We start from the raw sequence: 22,014 nt of genomic DNA on the forward strand, positions 1-22,014 counted from the left end.
TTTTGTTTGAAATATTATGAAAATATTCTATCGTCCATTTATTGATCAAACTGAACAATGGAGCAGCATGTCATTTGTGGTTTTGATTAACTTAAAAATACAAAAAAAAACTTGCTTATACATCGCACTTATGACTAGCACTTCATAGTTTGGCTTACTTGAAGCTCTTACTTACTTCTAGCTCTTATTTGTACCCAAATGTTTAAATGCACTTATTGTAAGTCGCTTTGGATAAAAGTGCCTGCTAAATGACATGTAATGTAATGTAATGTAATGTATTTCTTCATGTGTTTCATTTAAAAAGGTTCAGTGTGTGAAACTAAAATAAGTCTTTGTTGTCCTCGTGTCCTCGTGTACTCGTGTCCTCGCTGCTAACTGTCTTCTTCGCTCTTTGGTTCCAGGAAAACAGCTGAAGAGTCCGCGGCGTGAGAGGAGACGATGTTTCTTCTGGAATTTAAACAAAGTCATAAAACATGATGTAAGAAACATCTCGATGACGTCAGACGTCTCTGTCTCACCCGCGCTCCTCCTCGATGTCGTCGATGGTCTGCGGCAGCCGAGCCTTCAGCGTCTCCGGCAGCAGCAGAGACGCAAGACCCGACGAGACGGCCACGCAGCAGAGGACAATCTGAGGGAGGGGCGTCCACACGTCGTCCAGCAGCAGGACGAGCGGAGCCACCGAGACGCCCACGCGACTCACGAAGTTGGCGTAGCCTAAAGCGTTTTGTCTGGTGACGTCACAGACAAACATTCACTCACACACTCACAGCTCTGAGTTTCACAACTAATGTGTGTGTGTGTGTGTGTGTGTACTTAATCTCCCAACAGGAAACTGAAGATTGCACTCACTCTCCCGCACCAAACACATGAATGAATACATGAATACAGAGATGAACGTGTGACAGTGACTGACCTGACGACTGTCGGGTAAAGCTCTGACGTGTAGAGGAAAACCGTTGTGAAGGCAGCTTCAGACAAACCTTTACCAAGGATCGCAACAACGCTGCGAATAATCCACAGATCTACAAAGCAACGAGTGGGATTAGATTAGAGTGGATCATCATCAGCTCTGGTGACAATAAAAATGGACGTCTGCGTCTGGAAAGTGAAGCTGTATTCTCGTGAATGGCCATCAGGGGGCGACTCCACTGGATTAAAACAAAAAGGAAATTATGACAATTTTCACCTGAGCTCATTTTAAAAAGGCTCTGTTTTTTTCAGGGTTTGATTTTTATGAGATTTTTTTATGAAACAAAGTTCTGTTTTTACACAATTTTTTGTTGGGTCTGATTTTTACGGGTCATTGTAAAGAAGAGTCAAGCAGGAAATATTTTAAGGGTGTGGCTATGCTGTGATTGACAGCGGATGTCACACAAGCTCCACCCCTCACTTTTTTTCCTCACCTTCCCGTCCACATTGTTGTCATTGTATTTCAAAACAACTGAAGATGGCGCTAGAGAAACTGCAGAAATGTGAGGCTTCTAAACACAAGATAAACTCATGTTGGTTGAACTCTGACCTCTGGGGACAAGGATGTTGATGGCGATGCAGGTTCCCGTCAGTAACAGCGTTCCTGACTGACACTTCCTGCGTCCGATGATGTCGAGTAAACAGTAAATCATGAGTTTGGCGGGAACTTCGATGGCTGCGTAGATGAAGTGTGTGAGGTAAACGTTCAGACCCAAGCCTCCGATGTTCAGGCTGATTCCGTAATACGTGGCCGCAACTCCGAACCTGCACACACACACATTCACTGTATATGCTGTTTTTTTAAATGCTAACATTGAATTCATATTTCTTGATGTTTTTTAACCCACGTTTACTCTTTATTGTCTTTACTGCAAAGTTCCTATTAATGTTGACAGAGGTCATTTAAATGTCTGTGACTGTGACCTTTGACACCCACCACACAATCCCAATGATCACCGATATTTTTCTAATCTTCGGGGTCTTGATCAGGTGAAGGTACGTATAGTTCTTGTCTTGCGTTTCAAGGTCTTCCTTGTTGCAGAGAGTCTGTAATGAAGCACAGACGTCTTTGATGATGTGTTCATCATCTTATCTCACTGTTGACACTTAGTAAACTGCTCACTCTCCCACACCAAAGCCCACAGAGAAAACCAGTCACACACACAGGAGCTGTTGATCCACTGCTGCCTCCATCACCGAGTTCAAATGTCTTATTTTGAAAAATTTGGCGTTTGAAATTCTTCGTTCAGATTGACCTCAGTGACACAAAATGACCACACGAGGCAGCAGTAGAGCAGCAGCTCCTGTGTCACTGAGAGCTTAAATCACTGATTTTCTCTGTGGACTTTGGTGTGGCAGTGTGAGCAACTAAAACCATTTTTTTTCCTCAGAAATGTTCTTGCCACAGGGAGTAAACAGGGGTCAGAGGTCAGCCCCCAGAATGTGACACATTAACTCAATGACCCTTCAAAAGTCCTGAACTGCCCCTTTAATGTAAAGAATGGCAAACTCACTCCCAACAGTTCTTTAAATCATCAAATCACCGTTTGAACTTTAAACACAGACGTAAATGTTTAAGGTGACGCTGACTGACCTCCACATTTACTTTTGCTCTCTTGTTGAACTTTGCACATCTGTCGAGGTAAAACTGAGCCGTCTCCACTTTACCGTTGGCCAACAGCCATCGAGCAGATTCAGGAATCCACCTGCACATACATTCAAATACTCATTCATTAAGGATACTGTGTGCACGTCGTTATCTCACTGTGAGACACACTTCTCCAACAGGAAACCACTCACTCTCCCACACCAAAGCCCAGTAACACAAAATGACCACACGAGGCAGCAGTAGACCAGCAGCTCCAGTGTCCTTTTGAGCTCAAATCACTGATTTTCTCTGTGGGCTTTGGTTTGGGAGAGTGAATGGTTTACATGAGAAAGTGTCTCACGGTGACATAAAGACGTGAACATGTTGTTCAGATACTTCACTCACCACCAGGTCAAAACTGCCAGGCCCAGCGGTGCCGTCACAACCATGACCAGCGTCCGCCAGTCATTCACCAAGAAGGCAAAGCCGGCGAGCATCATGTTTCCCACAGACCAGGACAAGCTGCCGATCACGCCGATAAACGACCTGTGGTCTGCGTCGACCCACTCGATGGCTGCACACAAGACACGCGACAACATTTCACCGTAAAGACTCAGACAGTAGCAGCTGTTTGATTGTGATTGAACGTGAATGATTGTCGGCTCACAGAGAACCAATGAATTGATGCCGATTCCCGTCATTCCGAACCCAGTGAGAAACCTGAGCACGGCGAACATGACGTAGGAGTTTGCAAACGCACTGGAGAGGCTGAACACCATCGAGATCACGTACGACACCAGGAGAGTCTTCTTCCTCCCGTATCTGGAACATTTCAAATAAATCTTCATCATTTTTAAGGTTAAACATCATGTGTGTTGGTGTGTTGTGTATACACATATATACAGTATATGTATGTGTGTGTGTGTGTGTGTGTGTGTGTATATACGTACTTATCACAGAGGAATCCAAAAACTATGGATCCCACCATCACTCCCAGGAAGAAGATGGTACCCGTGGTGTTCCTCAGACTCTTCCTGTCACAGACGAGGTCCCACTGTGAAGGCGGGACATCAGGAATCACATATTTATATATAACATATAATAATGATGTCATTAAAAAAATATCTTCATTCTGTAAAAACGCAAGAACGCGTTCACGTCTTTGTCGTCACTGTCAGACAGACGTTTGTAAACCACTCACACACACACAGGAGTTGTTGATCCACTGCTGCCTCCATCACTAAGTTCACACGTCTTATTCTGTGAATTCAGCTTTTGAAAAACTTAATTTAGATTTATTTACGTGACACAAAGTGACCACACGAGGCAGCAGTGGACCAACAGCTCCTGTGTCCTCACTAGTTTTCCCTTTGGGCTTTGGTGTGGGAGAGTGAGCGGTTTACGCAGAAACACAAAGTCACTGATGATCTTATAAAATATGGTAGATTTGATCTTGTGAGTCTTTTGTCTAAAATCGGAATCTTCGACCTGAAGACGCTGACGTTTCTGTAAAAAGACGTTTTCTGTGAGAACAAATGTTTTTTACCTCTGTTGCGAGCGTGGAGCTGAAGCTGGAGTTGTCGTAAACCCACCCGCTGTGACACTGGACTGTGGACACGTCAGCGCTAATGTTTGAGATGTTAGATAAAAGCTGAAACTGACGCTCTGCAAACATCTCACACGACTTGAAGGTCCCATCTTTGTGCTTTGGAACGCTGACCGTCAGTCTCTGTGCGTCACTCAGGTTTGTGAGCGTCTCTGCAGCGTCGTCGAGGTCACTGAGGTCACTGAGGTCACAGTGATGAGGAGGCACCGTGGCGATGAAGATGTTTAGCAGGTAGTGACACGGGAGAACGATACGAGGAGAACAGAGCAGGACGATGAGGAGAAGCTGGAAAGAGCCGAAACCATTGATCTCCTCCAAGATCTTCTCAAACTTCATCCTGAAGACACACACATTCAATGAGTTAGTTAGTTAGTTAGTTAGTTATCATTACTGCCATTTCTCTGGATTCCGTCATCCTTTATTTCTTAATTGTAAATGAGTTGATTGTTAGTCATGAGTTGAATTACAGATCCTCTGTTCTTCTGTAGAACATCTCAACTGCAACAAACTGTTTTCTATTTTAATTCATTTAAAAAAAGAAAAAAATATTCTGCCCCCTGGTGGTCAGTTCACTCACAGTCTGAAACTCAGAAGAACAGAAGTTGTGAGTTTAAATTTAAATTTCTTCTTGGTTCTTGGTCCTCCTTCACTCACTACTCCATTATGTCCTTTTTCCTCTCAGGGTTTGTCTTCTTCTTCTTCTTCTTCTTCTTCTTCTTCTTCTTCTTCTTCTTCTTCACCACGTGGTGTGTGGTTGTGAGAAGAGAGCAGCAAGGAGAGCTAGAAACTCATATATATCTATATATATTTATTTAAACCTAAGTATCTTTTTTCTTATTTTCTAATTGTGCTGAATTATACTCTCTAAATGAGATTAATCTCTTTTTAGATGAAACGTTCGGTAAGTCAGCTCGTGTGTTTGAATATTTTCCCAATGGCAAAAAATGAATTGAAACAGTAAACACTCTATAAAGAGTGGTTGGTTGTGATCTACTGGATGAAAGGAAACGCTTCTGTTTAAAGACGTACATTTCTACAGTTTACAGTTAGGAAAGAATTAGGCATAACTACGGAAAAGAGTGAAAAAAATGAAGGTTTAAGGAAATGGAATAATGACCATACAACACTGGGTGTTTCCACACTCTCTCCATCTTTCATGCACGGTTTAAAGGGGGCACTTTAAATATCAATGGGGGCAGAAACGCACAGAAGAGAGACCCGCAATACCTGAGATTATAAACCAGAAGAAAATGAATATAGTGACAGTGTGAATGAGACAGATTGGAAGTTTTGGTGGGGGGGACAGATTGTGCTCAGTCACAGCTCTAACATCAGCGCAGGAGTCGCTGTTTTATTCTCTCCATCTTTAAATGTAAATGTTCTAAATATCACAGAGGTTGTGAAGGGGAGAATCCTCGCAGTTAAAGCCGAGATCCAAGGCTTTTGTATTATTTTTATCAACGTCTACGCTCCAAACCGAGGCCCAGAGCGCTCAGTTGTTTTTAACATTTTAAAAAAGTCTATGTGGACAGGGACAGTGTGTTGTCATGGGGGGTGACTGGAACTGCTGCACAGATCCTGTAGACAGGACTGGTCAAGAGCTGCACCCTCAGTCAGCTGCAGCTTTGAGACAGCTGCTAACAGAGGCTGACCTAGTAGATGTTTGGAGGATGAAGCAGCGGTCAGTCAGACAATACACCTGGGTAAGAGTTGTAGGAGGTGTGGTCAGTGCAGCCAGGTTGGACAGGGTTTACCTGTCGTCTGATTTTATTAATAGAGCGGCCACGTGCTACACCCTCCCAGTAGGTTTTACTGATAACCAGTTCGTCTGCATGGAGTTTTATCAGCCAATGACAACGTCAAATCCTTTTGGCATTTTAATGTTAAACTTTTGTCTGACTGTTTTTCGTAAAAATTTTAATTTGTTCTGGGCATACTAGAGGTCAAGGAAAGAGTTTTTCCCCTCCTTGAGTCAGTGGTGGGAGGTTGGGAAAGGCCATATCAGGGTGTTCTGTCAGCAGTTCTCAGCCTATTCCACAGCTAATATTAGGAAAGCTGTGCAGCATTTAGAGGCTGACATTATAAATCTGGAGGTGGCCTCTGGGCAGCAGAACACCCAGTTACAAGCTAAAACACAGCAGCTAAATTTCCTTCCTGCGGGAGAGAGCCAAAGGTGCCCTGGTTTGAGCTCGGTTCACTCACCTTAACAGCATGGATGCACCATCCAGATTCTTTTTTAACCTCTTCTTTTTTAACAACCTTGTTGCCTCTGCGTTGTGGCACAAACTACAAGTATTGGTTCCACCACCAGGTTTTGTGGAAGCACTGCAGAGACTGCTGGTAAACTTTTTCTAGACGGGTCGTCATTGGTTGCGGGCAGCTGTCCTGTACCTCCCTGTGGCAGAGGGAGGACAGGGCCTCATTGATATCCGGTCCAGGATAGCGGCCTTCAGCTTACAGGCCGCTCAGAAGCTGCTGTATGGCTGCTTTCAATGTTGGCTAGCTTCTGCCCAGCTCATACTCAGGAAAGCCGGACGTCTCGGACTGGACAGGCATTTGCTTCTACTCGAGCCCCATTGCAACCTACTTGGACTTACGGCTTTCTATAGGTCAGTGATGGAGGCCTGGAGGACTTTGAACATCATCCAGCCTCTAAACCCCAGGCCTGGTATGTGGCTGTTTGAGGAGCTAATTTTTTCTGCCCAGCGAGGTACTCTCTCCGGTGACTGTCAAAGCTGGTGTCACCAAATTAGGGCACCTAATGAAGTTACCACCCATGGCACTGGCTGAAACACTGAACATCAGGTCCTCCAGACTGATAGGGAAGGCTATTGGGGAGGTCTAGCTGTCCCTGTCTGCTCCTCTGTTGGCCTTTGTCCAGGACAGGGCCTTGGTCGACCAGTGGAGCGAGGGCTCAATATACGTGTTTCCATCACTTGCCGTCAAACCTGCTGTAGGAGAGTGGAGAGAAAAGAGTGGCCTCTTTCTCTCCATGAAGACTCCGGTCCTTGGCAGTTTCATCACCTGTGGGAGAAAGCAGCTGTACCTCCGCTGTGTGAAAGTGCTGAATTTTGGTTCTCTGGCAGGCCTCAGAGAATCCAAATGGACTGAGGTTCTTAATGCGGACACTTCCCCTAAAGGGGAGGGATGTCCCTTTTGTGGGCAGACAGAGACTCTAGAACACTTGGTGGTTTCATGTCCTCGCTTGGCAGACCTGTTTAAGTTTTTGCACAGGTGGGTAGAGGCTCTGGGAGAGGTTTTTTCTGCTCCCGTTTTTAATTTTGGGTTGAGGTATACTGTAAAAAAAAGAAAGACAATGGTTCTTATCAATTTCTTGTTGGAATCTGCTAAGCTTGCAATTTGGAAGAGCCGCAAGAACCAGGTGTCAGGTGTGGGCTGGACGGAGCCGGTGCTCTGTCTGAAGGCCCTGGTCTCAGCCAGGCTCAGGATAGAGCACTCGTTCCACAGATTGACCTGTAACCTGGGAGCTTTTGAGGAAATGTGGGGCATTGGACAGGTCCTGTGTTCAGTAATAGAGGATGGGTCAATGCAGCTTAATGTTTAATTGTGTGTGCATGTGAGTGAGTGAGTTGATTATTGACTATTATTAATGAATTGTTGGTTTGGAAAACTGTTTTCCTTAATTAAGGTTTTCTTAAAGTCAAAGTCTTCTTCTTCTTCTTTGGTGCTTCACAGCTTCACAGAATCTGAATTACACACATGGACAAAATTGTTGGTACCCTTCGGTTAATGAAAGAAAAACTCACAATGGTCACAGAAACAACTTGAATCTGACAAAAGTAATAATAAATAAAAATTCTATGAAATTTAACCAATGAAAGTCAGAAATTGCTTTTCAACCATGCTTCAACAGAATTATTTAAAAAAATAAACTCATGAAACAGGCCTGGACAAAAATGATGGTACCCCTAGAAAAGACTGAAAATAATGTGACTAAAGGGACATGTTAATTCAAGGTGTGTCCACTAATTAGCATCACAGGTGTCGACAAACTTGTAATCAGTCAGTGGGTCTATATATAGGGCTACTGTGCTGTTTGGTGACATGGTGTGTACCACACATGGACCAGAGAAAGCGAAGGAAAGAGTTGTCTCAGGAGATTAGAAAGAAAATTATAGACAAGCATGTTAAAGTTAAAGGCTCTAAGACCATCTCCAAGCAGCTTGATGTTCCTGTGACTACAGTTGCACATATTCAGAAATGTAAGATTCATGGGACTGTAGCCAACCTCCCTGGACGTGGATCGCACCATCCGCTGTTGTTTGAGCCAAAGTGGACTTAATGGGAGACGACCAAGGAGGACACCATTGTTGAAAACAAATCATAAAAAAGCCAGACTGGAATTTGCCAAACTACATGTAGACACAAAGCTTCTAGGAGAATGTCCTATGGACAGATGAGACAAAAATTGAACTTTTTGGCAAGGCACATCAGCTCTATGTTTACAGACGGAAAAATGAAGCATATAAAGAAAAGAACGCTGTCCCTACTGTGAAACATGGAGGAGGCTCTGTTATGTTCTGGGGCTGCTTTGCTGCATCTGGCACAGGGTGTCTCAAATCTGTGCAGGGTACAATGAAATCTCAAGACTATCAAGGGATTCTAGAGAGAAATGTGCTCTCCAGTGTCAGAAAGCTTGGTCTCAGTCACAGGTCATGGGTCTTACAACAGGACAATGACCCAAAACACCCAAGAATGGCTAAGAGGAAAACACTGGACTATTCTAAAGTGGCCTTCTATGAGCCCTGACCTAAATCCTGTTGAGCATCTTTGGAAGGAGCTGAAACATGTTGTCTGGAAAAGGCACCCTTCAAACCTGAGACAACTGGAGCAGTTTGCTCATGAGGAGTGGGCCAAAATACCTGCTGAGAGGTGCAGGAGTCTCAATGACAGTTACAGGAATCGTTTGATTGCAGTGATTGCCTCAAAAGGTTATGCAACAAAATATTAAGTTAATGGTACCATCATTTTTGTCCAGGCCAGTTTCATGAATTTATTTTTTAAAATAATTCTGTTGAAGCATGGTTGAAAAGCAATGTCTGACTTTCATTGGTTAAATTTTATAGAATTTTTATTTATTATTACTTTTGTCAGATTCAAGTTATTTCTGTGACCATTGTGAGTTTTTCTTTCATTAACAGAAGGGTACCAACAATTTTGTCCACGTGTGTAGCTCTCCAGTTTCTGGTCTCTGGTCTTTCTTCTCCTCCTCTTTCTTCTTCGTCTCTGGTTCTCCATGGTTTGTCTTCTTCCTTTTCTCTTTCTCTTCACATCTTCTCTCACTTGCTTCCTCTTTCTGATCTAATCCCACAGATCTAAGACAGAGGAAAAGAAGAAGAGAAGAAGAGTTCCTCACCTGTAAGCGTGGACGTCTGCAATGTCAGGAGAAAGGAGGAGATATGAAGTAAGGGTTCCTCCTCACCAGCAGCAGCACCAGCAGCAGCAGTCGACCTGATCCTTCCTCTGTTGATCACCTTTGGACTGTGAAGCTGTCAAATATTAAGTTATAAGACACGTTTGTGTCCAATAAAGGCGTGTCATGGATACGCCTTCTGTTTCCTCCACGTGTTTTTGTGTAATCACGTTTTTAGTTAAATCAACTTTTTCAGTTCACGTTGAACTTTGATGATTTGTAGATTTTGATTTATAATCATTATTCTTTTCATGTTCAACACTTTTATTATCAACAATGTTTTTTAAGGCTTTTTATCTTTCATTTGTTTATTTTTTGTTAATTTTGTCAATGTTTGTGTTTAAACATTTTAAAATGTTGATGTCTGTTATACACTGTAAAAAAAAAGTTCTGCTCTTTAACTTATGTAAGAAAAATGTTGCTGTTAAACCCATGTTTGTTTGTTTTTATCTCCCTGACATCAGAACATAAAACCATGTTAAAACATATTATACTTAGACGCTTTTATCCAAAGTGGCTTACAATGGAATTAAGTACAATCAGCCAAGGGTGGAGTCGAACTTGCGACCATGATGTCTCTCACACACAGGGTACCAGTCTTAACCACTGAGCCACTCCAACCCCACTTTTATCCACTAGCTTTTTTAATCCACTATTTTTAGAAAATAATAACAGACCTTACTGAGATTTAATGAGACATTTTTGGCACTGAAGGTGATGGAAGTGAGTTAAACACAAAAATGATTAAAGAGGCCATAGCATGGTCCTATCTCACTTCTATGTGAGATATGGAGGTGTACTTACAAACACCAAGTCGTTTTTATGGTCAAAAATGTCCTTGTCGCTAAAAACGAGCCGGTGTAAATGTCTCCTCACCGACGCTCTCTCCAGCCGCGCGGTTTCCGACCAAAACCACACCCGCAGAACACAGACTGTCTTGTGATTGGCCAGTTACTCTGAAGTGACTTAATTGGCACGTCAGCTCTCAGACCCGCAGCTCCCCCTCTGGAAAGGCAGATACACCGCTAGCAATTATCAAACATTGAGTAATGCCGTAAATCCCCTACGCATTTGATCCGGAGTCTGACCTAGAGTCAGAAGACACTGTGACAGTGAAAGACTGCTGCAGGACGCCTGTAGCTTGGATAACGTGGTTACCAAGATGATAAAAACACAGGCAAATGAAACACGGGTGTAGCGTGTAGCTTAGCCTGTAGCTGGCTATCACTAATGCTAAACGACAGAACAAGCACACAAAGACATTGTTGGCACTGCTCCTTCCTTTAGGTGAAGTTTGGTGCCTTGTATTGTTACTTTTCAACAGCAGCTCGTTGTAGCTGCTGAGCTCCGTACAACCGATACGCTCAGCAGCTACTAACGAGAGTAGTTGGTAATCATTGACACATGAAATGTTGTGTTGTCCCTGTAAAGTAAATGTCATTATCATGTAATATAAAATATTATATTTTGTGTTATTTGATGTGGAAACATTTGGAATAATGTTTGAGAAATTTTGATTAAAAGAGTTAAAATGCTAAAAAATATATTCAAAAGTGTTGACTTCATTTCTACAATACAGTAGAAGACAAACACACTTTAAGTCAACAATTTATTTTCAAGATTTTAATATTTATGATAAAATGAATTAAAAAGTCAGAGGGAACTTTAGAACGTTTGACGTTTCCACATGAAGACTGACACAGTTTAACGTGACACAAAAACAAAGACAGTCATTAGATGTTAAATCAGTTGAGATCATGAAGGTCCAGGTTTGTTGTTTGGATCCAGACCCGATCCTTCGTAGATGATCTTGTTCTTGATTCCTTCCTGAATGATTCTCTGCTGAACACGAAGCTGAGCATTGTGCATCCTGCAGTAACACCTGAGGCCACAGAGGAAAAATGGAAATAGTTGTCTCTAAAACCTCATCAAAATTAAAAAATATTGTTCCAAATGTGAAGACAGGATGAGACAAGACTGTGGACAGTTAGTGAAGACGTCCCAATATAGGGAAAGAAAGAAGAAATAAAAACCAAATTTAAATATTAACAGATTAAACTTTTACTCGAGATGTGATGGACAATGTCTGGAACAGCTGATTCTATAAGCAGCGCATCTGCAGGAATCCTGAAGTTCATTTCAAGACATTCTCAAAATAAGATCTCTCTCTCTCTCTCTCTCTCTCTCTCTCTCTCTCTCTGTCTCTCTCTCTCTCAGGCTACCCATATCATATATATCATCACCATTATTACTGTGCTATAATTAAAAGTCCATATCATTGACTGTATAAACTGTACCTCATCTCCATCTTGTCCTTTCTCTCCCCCCGTTCTGTCCCCCACCTCTCCTCTGTCCCCCATTTTCCTTTCACCCCAACCGGTCGAGGCAGATGACCGCACATCTCTGAGCCTGGTTCTGTCAGAGATTTCTTCTTCTGTTAAGAGGGAGTTTATTCTCTCCACTGATGCCCAGTGTTTGCTCATTGTGTGAACTGTTGGGGTTCTCTGCTCTCCTTGATGTTGTCTTTGTTCAGTGCCTTGAGATAATGTATGTTATGATTTGGCGCTACACAAATAAAATTGAATTGAATTAAATTAAATCTATAGACCACAAGGAACTCATAAGCTGGAAAGAATAAATTGGCCCATGAAGCGAGGCAGAAGTCACTGTCGTAATAGTCAGTTGTGTTGTTACATGAAGTACTAGAGGTATAAACATTCAGTAAAACTGAAACTTCTAATAAAAATTGTCAAAAAATTGACGATTTACCTAATTTGTCTCATCTGTCGTAATACTGAGTCGTGTTGTTGTCACTGGTGAAGCTAAGAAAGTACGATAGACAGCTGCTCCTGCTCTCTCCTGTGGGTGGCGCCGTGCATAAGCGACTTAACAGCACTGATGCCCATCGAGGCTACGCTCATCTTCTTTCTGCAATATATACAAAAGGCCTCCTGGTTGTTCTCAGAAACAGGTTTCAGCCATTGCTGAAATTCAGAAATCTCCAACCAGGAGTCCGCAAAGTTACATTACAATTACTGACGATTTTGGAGTTTATTTCATGCGATTATTTTGCGGCAGGAGGAGGAGCGCGTTCGCAAGATGCGTAATGTCACATGTACGCGTGTGGCCCTGAACCGATCCTGCAGCAAGTTGTTTTTAACAAAAGTGGGGGGAAATAAATACATTCATGCATGCTTTCAAACTCCATGGACAACATTAAATACATCATGAAAATCGCGATTAAGACTTTAATACTTTTTAAAGGTGACACGGAGTGCTGGTATCACACATATATGTTAGTTATGGAGGTCTACTTACATATATTAACTTGTTTTCATGGTCACATATATGTTAGTTATGGAGGTCTACTTACATATATTAACTTGTTTTCATGGTCACATATATATGTTAGTTATGGAGGTCTACTTACATATATTAACTTGTTTTCATGGTCACATATATGTTAGTTATGGAGGTCTACTTACATATATTAACTTGTTTTCATGGTCACATATATGTTAGTTATGGAGGTCTACTTACATATATTAACTTGTTTTCATGGTCACATATATATGTTAGTTATGGAGGTCTACTTACATATATTAACTTGTTTTCATGGTCACGTATATGTTAGTTATGGAGGTCTACTTACATATATTAACTTGTTTTCATGGTCACATATATATGTTAGTTATGGAGGTCTACTTACATATATTAACTTGTTTTCATGGTCACATATATATGTTAGTTATGGAGGTCTACTTACATATATTAACTTGTTTTCATGGTCACATATATGTTAGTTATGGAGGTCTACTTACATATATTAACTTGTTTTCATGGTCACATATATGTTAGTTATGGAGGTCTACTTACATATATTAACTTGTTTTCATGGTCACGTATATGTTAGTTATGGAGGTCTACTTACATATATTACTTGTTTTCATGGTCACACATATATGTTAGTTATGGAGGTCTACTTACATATATTAACTTGTTTTCATGGTCACATATATGTTAGATATGGAGGTCTACTTACATATATTAACTTGTTTTCATGGTCACATATATGTTAGTTATGGAGGTCTACTTACATATATTAACTTGTTTTCATGGTCACATATATGTTAGTTATGGAGGTCTACTTACATATATTAACTTGTTTTCATGGTCACGTATATGTGTTAGTTATGGAGGTCTACTTACATATATTAACTTGTCTTCATGGTCACGTATATGTGAGTTATGGAGGTCTACTTACATATATTAACTTGTTTTCACGGTCACATATATATGTTAGTTATGGAGGTCTACTTACATATATTAACTTGTTTTCATGGTCACATATATGTTAGTTATGGAGGTCTACTTACATATATTAACTTGTTTTCATGGTCACATATATGTTAGTTATGGAGGTCTACGTACATATATTAACTTGTTTTCATGGTCACATATATATGTTAGTTATGGAGGTCTACTTACATATATTAACTTGTTTTCACGGTCACATATATGTTAGTTATGGAGGTCTACTTACATATATTAACTTGTTTTCATGGTCACATATATATGTTAGTTATGGAGGTCTACGTACATATATTAACTTGTTTTCATGGTCACATATATGTTAGTTATGGAGGTCTACTTACATATATTAACTTGTTTTCATGGTCACGTATATGTTAGTTATGGAGGTCTACTTACATATATTAACTTGTTTTCATGGTCACATATATGTTAGTTATGGAGGTCTACTTACATATATTAACTTGTTTTCATGGTCACGTATATGTTAGTTATGGAGGTCTACTTACATATATTAACTTGTTTTCATGGTCACGTATATGTTAGTTATGGAGGTCTACTTACATATATTAACTTGTTTTCATGGTCACATATGTTAGTTATGGAGGTCTACTTACATATATTAACTTGTTTTCATGGTCACATATATGTTAGTCATGGAGGTCTACTTACATCTATTAACTTGTTTTCATGGTCACATATATGTTAGTTATGGAGGTCTACTTACATATATTAACTTGTTTTCATGGTCGCATATATATGTTAGTTATGGAGGTCTACTTACATATATTAACTTGTTTTCATGGTCACGTATATGTTAGTTATGGAGGTCTACTTACATATATTAACTTGTTTTCATGGTCACATATGTTAGTTATGGAGGTCTACTTACATATATTAACTTGTTTTCATGGTCACATATATGTTAGTCATGGAGGTCTACTTACATCTATTAACTTGTTTTCATGGTCACATATATGTTAGTTATGGAGGTCTACTTACATATATTAACTTGTTTTCATGGTCACATATATATGTTAGTTATGGAGGTCTACTTACATATATTAACTTGTTTTCATGGTCACATATATGTTAGTTATGGAGGTCTACTTACATCTATTAACTTGTTTTCATGGTCACATATATGTTAGTTATGGAGGTCTACTTACATATATTAACTTGTTTTCATGGTCACATATATGTTAGTCATGGAGGTCTACTTACATCTATTAACTTGTTTTCATGGTCACATATATGTTAGTTATGGAGGTCTACTTACATATATTAACTTGTTTTCATGGTCACATATATATGTTAGTTATGGAGGTCTACTTACATATATTAACTTGTTTTCATGGTCACATATATGTTAGTTATGGAGGTCTACTTACATATATTAACTTGTTTTCATGGTCACATATATGTTAGTTATGGAGGTCTACTTACATATATTAACTTGTTTTCATGGTCACGTATATGTTAGTTATGGAGGTCTACTTACATATATTAACTTGTTTTCATGGTCACGTATATGTTAGTTATGGAGGTCTACTTACATATATTAACTTGTTTTCATGGTCACATATATGTTAGTTATGGAGGTCTACTTACATATATTAACTTGTTTTCATGGTCACGTATATGTTAGTTATGGAGGTCTACTTACATATATTAACTTGTTTTCATGGTCACATATATATGTTAGTTATGGAGGTCTACTTACATATATTAACTTGTTTTCATGGTCACGTATATGTTAGTTATGGAGGTCTACTTACATATATTAACTTGTTTTCATGGTCACGTATATGTTAGTTATGGAGGTCTACTTACATATATTAACTTGTTTTCGTGGTCACATATATGTTAATTATGGAGGTCTACTTACATATATTAACTTGTTTTCACGGTCACATATATATGTTAGTTATGGAGGTCTACTTACATATATTAACTTGTTTTCATGGTCACATATATGTTAGTTATGGAGGTCTACTTACATATATTAACTTGTTTTCATGGTCACATATATATGTTAGTTATGGAGGTCTACTTACATATATTAACTTGTTTTCACGGTCACATATATGTTAGTTATGGAGGTCTACTTACATATATTAACTTGTTTTCATGGTCACATATATGTTAGTTATGGAGGTCTACTTACATATATTAACTTGTTTTCATGGTCACATATATATGTTAGTTATGGAGGTCTACTTACATATATTAACTTGTTTTCACGGTCACATATATGTTAGTTATGGAGGTCTACTTACATATATTAACTTGTTTTCATGGTCACATATATATGTTAGTTATGGAGGTCTACTTACATATATTAACTTGTCTTCATGGTCACATATATATGTTAGTTATGGAGGTCTACTTACATATATTAACTTGTTTTCATGGTCACATATATATGTTAGTTATGGAGGTCTACTTACATATATTAACTTGTTTTCACGGTCACATATATGTTAGTTATGGAGGTCTACTTACATATATTAACTTGTTTTCATGGTCACATATATGTTAGTTATGGAGGTCTACTTACATATATTAACTTGTTTTCACGGTCACATATATGTTAGTTATGGAGGTCTACTTACATATATTAACTTGTTTTCACGGTCACATATATATGTGAGTTATGGAGGTCTACTTACATATATTAACTTGTTTTCATGGTCACATATATGTTAGTTATGGAGGTCTACTTACATATATTAACTTGTTTTCATGGTCACATATATATGTTAGTTATGGAGGTCTACTTACATATATTAACTTGTTTTCGTGGTCACATATATATGTTAGTTATGGAGGTCTACTTACATATATTAACTTGTTTTCATGGTCACATATATGTTAGTTATGGAGGTCTACTTACATATATTAACTTGTTTTCACGGTCACATATATATGTTAGTTATGGAGGTCTACTTACATATATTAACTTGTCTTCATGGTCACATATATATGTTAGTTATGGAGGTCTACTTACATATATTAACTTGTTTTCATGGTCACATATATATGTTAGTTATGGAGGTCTACTTACATATATTAACTTGTTTTCACAGTTAAAAACCTCCGTCGCTGCAAACGAGCTGATGTAAATATCTCCTCATTGACGCTCTCGTCAGCCGCGCTGTTTCAGACCAAAACCACACCCCCAGAACATGGACTGTGTTGTGATTGGCCAGCCAATGAGAGCTTTCCCACTGTCCTGTGATTGGCCAGGTACCTTTCCACTTTGCAGAGCCCAGGAAAACAATAAAAGCCTATTTTCTCAGCAGTGGCTAAAGTGTTTGTTCTGAAATTTAAGGGTTTCATAAACGAGGTCATGGCGCAGATACACACACAACAGCAGCGTTAATTGGAGCTTCAGGTCTATGTTGCCTTTAAGGGCCTCAATTTTCCCAAAATTGATTGATCAACTTTGAATACTTTTTAAGAACCCATGGACACCCTGATAAGAGACAAAATAAAGACTCACCAGGAGCCGAGTGTGGTGAGGAAAAAACCTGCATAGCCAACGTCAAATGACCTCTTCACACGACCTGACGACAAAAGACAGAAGATGGACGAGACACCTGAGACTTGTGTAAACCTGGTCCACAAAACGTCCGTCTCTGAGATAAGAGACAAACAAAACCTGACACGACGAGACACAAATTCTATTTTTCTTTAAATCTGTGTACTAGGGGTGGGCGGATCGATTTAAAATATCGATAGTATCGATACTAACGTTGGTATTGGATATTTATCGATACTAACGTTGGTATTGGATATTTTACTCCGCTGCCAACCCCCTCCTCCCTCCACTGCAACACTCACTCACTCACTCACTCACTGCGAGGCGAGCGGCGCACTGTTGTGGCTGCGTGATGGCAGAGCGGAAGATGAGCGCTGTTTGGAGGTTTTTTACAGCTGTAAATCAAACCACTGCAACCTGCGATGTTTGCGATGTTGTTAATTGCAAATGCAGATTACCACCCCAAAAGGGAAATTTGAGTTTTGAGTTTTCTATAAACACAACAGAGTTACTTAATAAAAGTGTTTTTATTTGCCTGAAAACGTTGTCCTGTGTTTTATTATCATCATAAACATGATTAATTAAAGGAAAACTTACGAAATAATTAAATAATCATGAAAATTCAAGTTTTCAGTAAAATGTGCATATTGATGATGCATTCACTTAATAAATTATGATACATTGCTCTCCCCTACACAAAAGTAGAAGGTAGTAGTAAAAAGTATCAGTATTGGTATCGTTATCGGCAATACTGGCCCTGTATTTACTTGGTATTGGATCGATACCAATGTCACACAGTGTCACACAGCCCTACTGTGTACAAACTATATTTTATGTTCATTCAAATCATTAAAAATGTGAAACCCGATGATTCATAAATAAAAAACTCACTTGTGGCCAGAAAGTGAAGCAGACCAGCAACTAATGACCCTGCAGCTCCGTGAAGTAAGGCCTCTCTGGCACACGGAGTCCCCTGGACGTCCACAAACCCCGGCAGCCTGAAACCCTGGAGGACAGACCGACAGAGACATTTGATTTGACTCTACTTCCTCCTCTTTGGTGGCACTTACTGTTGTGACATAGCTCTAAACAACAATACTGTGTTCCATAAACTTCATCTGGTGGATGACAATGTGAGCTGAACATGTCCATGGGACACAACAATTCTGGGAATAATTTCGTCCGCTACATATGACGTAATGTTCGTTTTCTAGACACGAGTTAGTCTTAAATGACAGATAATCCGAACGAGATTTTGTTTCCCTGGAGCATACGTGATAGTGCTAAGCTGCACTGCTGCTAAGGTTGTAGCTTCCCGTGTTTACTCACGTTACATTTTGTGTTAACGACTGATTCTGTGAAAACATTAAACTTGGACTTAACTTAACGAACTTAAAGTACGAGTGAGTTCCAGAACATTTGGATTTAAATCCTCACCTTGTCGTTTTTCTCCTGTTCTTCTCCCGCCATTTCACCCGCGCCGTCGGTTTAACGTAAACGTTAACAAACCATTTACGTTAAAAATAATAATAATAATAATGATAAGAAATATGAACGTTTATCACGTAAGAAACGCTGTTGACCGGTGACCAAAAACACAACACTCTGCGCATGCGCTTTAGATGCCAAGGTGGTCCGTTCACTTTTGTTCGCCGCCGTAAAAAGAGGAAACAGACATTTTGTTCCGGTGTAAATTTAAATATTAGGTAAACACAAAATATACAGTATATGTACATATACAGTATGTATCGATAAAAGTAGTTACAAATATTATATACAAATGTACTATGGAATGAACTTAAATACAATTGACATACATTAGAGTTATATAACTCTAATATATACTCTATATAACTCTAATATGTATATATACAGTATGTATATATACAGTATGTATATATATATGTGTATATATATATATATATATATACATATATATTTATATATACGTATATATTATTAATAAGTCAGTTTAACTGAATTTATTTTACTTTTCTGTTTTTTGGCTGTAACTCTCTTAACAAACAACATTAAATATACTTTTGAATTACAAAGTGAATGTGATAAACTTCATAAATGTCAAGAGAGAAAGGTCGAGGTGTCATTTCCTGTTAAACAACAACAGCGTCTTTTAAATCTCACGGGATTTCCGTGTTTCCATGTGAATGGATCAAAGTGAAGTCAAACGTGAAGCAGCAGCGGAGTCACTGTGACCTCAAAGATCAGCTGACCGTCGCCAGCGGATTCCATTAAATGACACAGTTTCATGTTCCGGTAATCCAGCGAGATCATTTATAATCTCTATAGTTAAACAAACCACGGCTATTCCTACAAACACCGCCGTTTATTTCTGTTGGAAAACCAGAGTTCCCATACCGGGAGTCGAACCCGGGCCGCCTGGGTGAAAACCAGGAATCCTAACCGCTAGACCATATGGGACCACGTAATGTGATGGTAACGTGATCGTAGTCACATAAAATTCACTGTGAAGATATTTTAGTAACTTTGAAAATACACAATGAAAAAAAAGACTTCAATTTCGATTTCTCTGATTTTCAATCTTCAAAATATTTTTTTATGAATCATTTTTTAATTAAATGTTGTATCTTTTTATGGTTCTTTTTTAGGAAAAGAGGAGAAATTAATTTTCAATTTTGAATGACAAAAATTGTTGAATCATAAAAAACAGCAGACATTATATGTACATTACATGTCATTTAGCAGACGCTTTTATCCAAAGCGACTTACAATAAGTGTTTACAGACGTTTACAGACGTTTTTTAAAATGAGTAAAAATATTTAAGAATCAGAAAAACTGCAGAATTTTTAAATTAAATTTGATTCAGGAAAAACAGAAAAGATGTTTATTTTCTTCCGAACATTTCTGCGACAGAAACAGAAAAACAAACAAATTCTTGAATAACATTTTTTGTCATGTTCGAAGAATTTTTTTTTTTACTTTAATTCAGAAAAATAGATTTGTTTTATATTTCGATGAGTCAGAGAAACTGAGCAATTTTTAAATGAAACTTTCAGAATATTGACATCATTTTTTTTAATGATCTGTGGACGTCCCCCATGTCCCTGAAGCGTCTCTTTGTCCCCACAGACTCAAACAGGACGTTACAGATTAATCTCTCAGATACAAAACAAAACAAAAACACAATAAGACAAACAGGAAACAGTCAGCGTGGAAACACGATGAGGTCCACTTTGATCCAGTTTGATCCAGGACACCGAGTCTGTGTCGTATAAAGACGGTGTGCAGAGGACGACTGTGGACAAAGACGCAGAGGTGAGTTTGTCCGACACACATTTGTTTTTATGTGGCCGCAAAGAGGTGAAGAAGAATTTAAAACAGTGGTTCTCAGAGTGTGGGTGGAGACCCACAGATGGGCCACGGCAGATTTTTTTGGGGCCCCCAATCAAGAACGTTTTATCTTTGATCTTTTCCAGGACACATTTGACATTCTATGTCGTTGTTCGTCCGGAACGACATCACGCTCCGATGTCGCGCTACGTATCTCATACATCGGACATTTTTGGTTGTTGTTTCTCCTCTGCAGGAACATGGCCACCGAGCAGATCAGGAGGTTGACCTTCCACCTGACGCTCACCGTCCTCCTAGGATCTTCGTCGTCTGATTGGCCGCCGGCTCCTGCAGGTAAACGAGACACGACGTCTTTGACCGAGATGAAATTTTAACGGTTTATCAAATTTCGGAGGTATCGACCAAATTAGCAGCTAAAACTTCATAAACTGAGATCTAACAATTATTTAATATCACGGCGCTGACGTTTGTTTAAACAAAAAAAAATGTACGCTGTCTTCAGTGTCCTCTCAGCTGTCTCCGTGTCAGCTTGTCAACCAAACGGTGTCTCTGGAGAAGGACGGATGTCCCACGTGTCACCCAGTGGAGACGACCATCTGCAGCGGCCACTGCAACACCAAGGTATTCTGGGAAACTACTTTGTTATAGCACATTTATTACCACTCACTCTCCCACACCAAAGCCCACAGAGAAAACCAGTGATTTTAACATCACACACACAGGAGTTGTTGTTCCACTGCTGCCTCCATCACCAAGTTCAAATGTCGGATTTTTTGACTTTGGCATTTGAACGTCTTTGCTCAAATTTACCTCAGTGACACAAAGTGACCACATGAGGCAGCAGTAGAGCAGCAGCTCCTGTGTCCCCGCAGCTAAAATCACTGATTTCCCCACTCCCCTCACACCCTCCAGGATCCCGTCATCAAGATACCATTCCTCAACATGTACCAGCACGTGTGCACGTACCAGGAAGTGCACTACAAGACCTTTCACCTGCCGGACTGTGGTCCCGGCGTGGACCCGAGCGTCACGTACCCGGTGGCTGTGAGCTGCAGCTGCAGCAGGTGTGCGATGGACATGTCCGACTGCACGTATGAGAGCCTGCAGCCCGACATCTGCATGAACGACATACTTTTCTACTACTGACGTCTGCAAACTATAATAAAAATAATATAGTTACTACATAATAATGATGACAGAGTTAAACAATGTGGGTCAACAGCCATTTATA

At 39.6% G+C, this 22,014-nt stretch overlaps 3 protein-coding genes and 1 non-coding gene across 6 annotated transcripts; 1 reads left to right on the forward strand and 3 right to left on the reverse strand.

Annotated features, from left to right (window-relative positions):
• Positions 1–274: 274 nt before the first annotated feature.
• Positions 275–9,643, reverse strand: LOC131474472 (solute carrier family 22 member 7-like). 2 transcript variants are annotated; one of them, XM_058652351.1, is made up of 11 exons: positions 9,541–9,643; positions 4,104–4,500; positions 3,508–3,611; positions 3,318–3,379; positions 2,963–3,131; positions 2,564–2,675; positions 1,907–2,016; positions 1,520–1,734; positions 914–1,022; positions 519–728; positions 275–447 (listed from the first exon to the last, which is right to left on the reverse strand). In XM_058652351.1, exons 2-11 carry the CDS (start codon positions 4,497–4,499, stop codon positions 372–374), a joined length of 1,563 nt encoding a protein of 520 aa, XP_058508334.1. In that variant the 5' UTR covers position 4,500; positions 9,541–9,643; the 3' UTR covers positions 275–371. The 2 variants fall into 2 exon arrangements, with proteins under 2 accessions (XP_058508334.1, XP_058508333.1); XM_058652350.1 differs by having other exon boundaries at positions 3,225–3,379.
• A 1,562-nt stretch (positions 9,644–11,205) lies between these two features.
• On the reverse strand, positions 11,206–19,074 carry LOC131474479 (cytochrome c oxidase assembly protein COX20, mitochondrial). Of its 2 annotated transcripts, XM_058652360.1 has the most exons (4): positions 18,890–19,074; positions 18,344–18,458; positions 17,414–17,477; positions 11,206–11,479 (listed from the first exon to the last, which is right to left on the reverse strand). In XM_058652360.1, exons 1-4 carry the CDS (start codon positions 18,920–18,922, stop codon positions 11,353–11,355), a joined length of 339 nt encoding a protein of 112 aa, XP_058508343.1. In that variant the 5' UTR covers positions 18,923–19,074; the 3' UTR covers positions 11,206–11,352. The 2 variants fall into 2 exon arrangements, with proteins under 2 accessions (XP_058508343.1, XP_058508344.1); XM_058652361.1 differs by lacking the exon at positions 17,414–17,477.
• Positions 19,075–19,819: 745 nt separating this feature from the next.
• Positions 19,820–19,891, reverse strand: trnae-uuc (transfer RNA glutamic acid (anticodon UUC)). The gene has a single exon. It is a non-coding gene; the product is annotated as a tRNA-Glu (tRNA).
• A 424-nt stretch (positions 19,892–20,315) lies between these two features.
• On the forward strand, positions 20,316–21,929 carry lhb (luteinizing hormone subunit beta). The gene is made up of 4 exons (XM_058652358.1): positions 20,316–20,747; positions 21,019–21,116; positions 21,286–21,404; positions 21,696–21,929. The coding sequence occupies exons 2-4, from the start codon at positions 21,023–21,025 to the stop codon at positions 21,927–21,929; spliced, it is 447 nt and encodes a 148-aa protein (XP_058508341.1). The 5' UTR covers positions 20,316–20,747; positions 21,019–21,022.
• The last annotated feature ends 85 nt before the right edge of the window (positions 21,930–22,014 follow it).

This window comes from Solea solea, chromosome 15 (genome assembly GCF_958295425.1).
Source record: "Solea solea chromosome 15, fSolSol10.1, whole genome shotgun sequence".
NCBI classification, from domain to species: Eukaryota; Metazoa; Chordata; class Actinopteri; order Pleuronectiformes; family Soleidae; genus Solea; species Solea solea.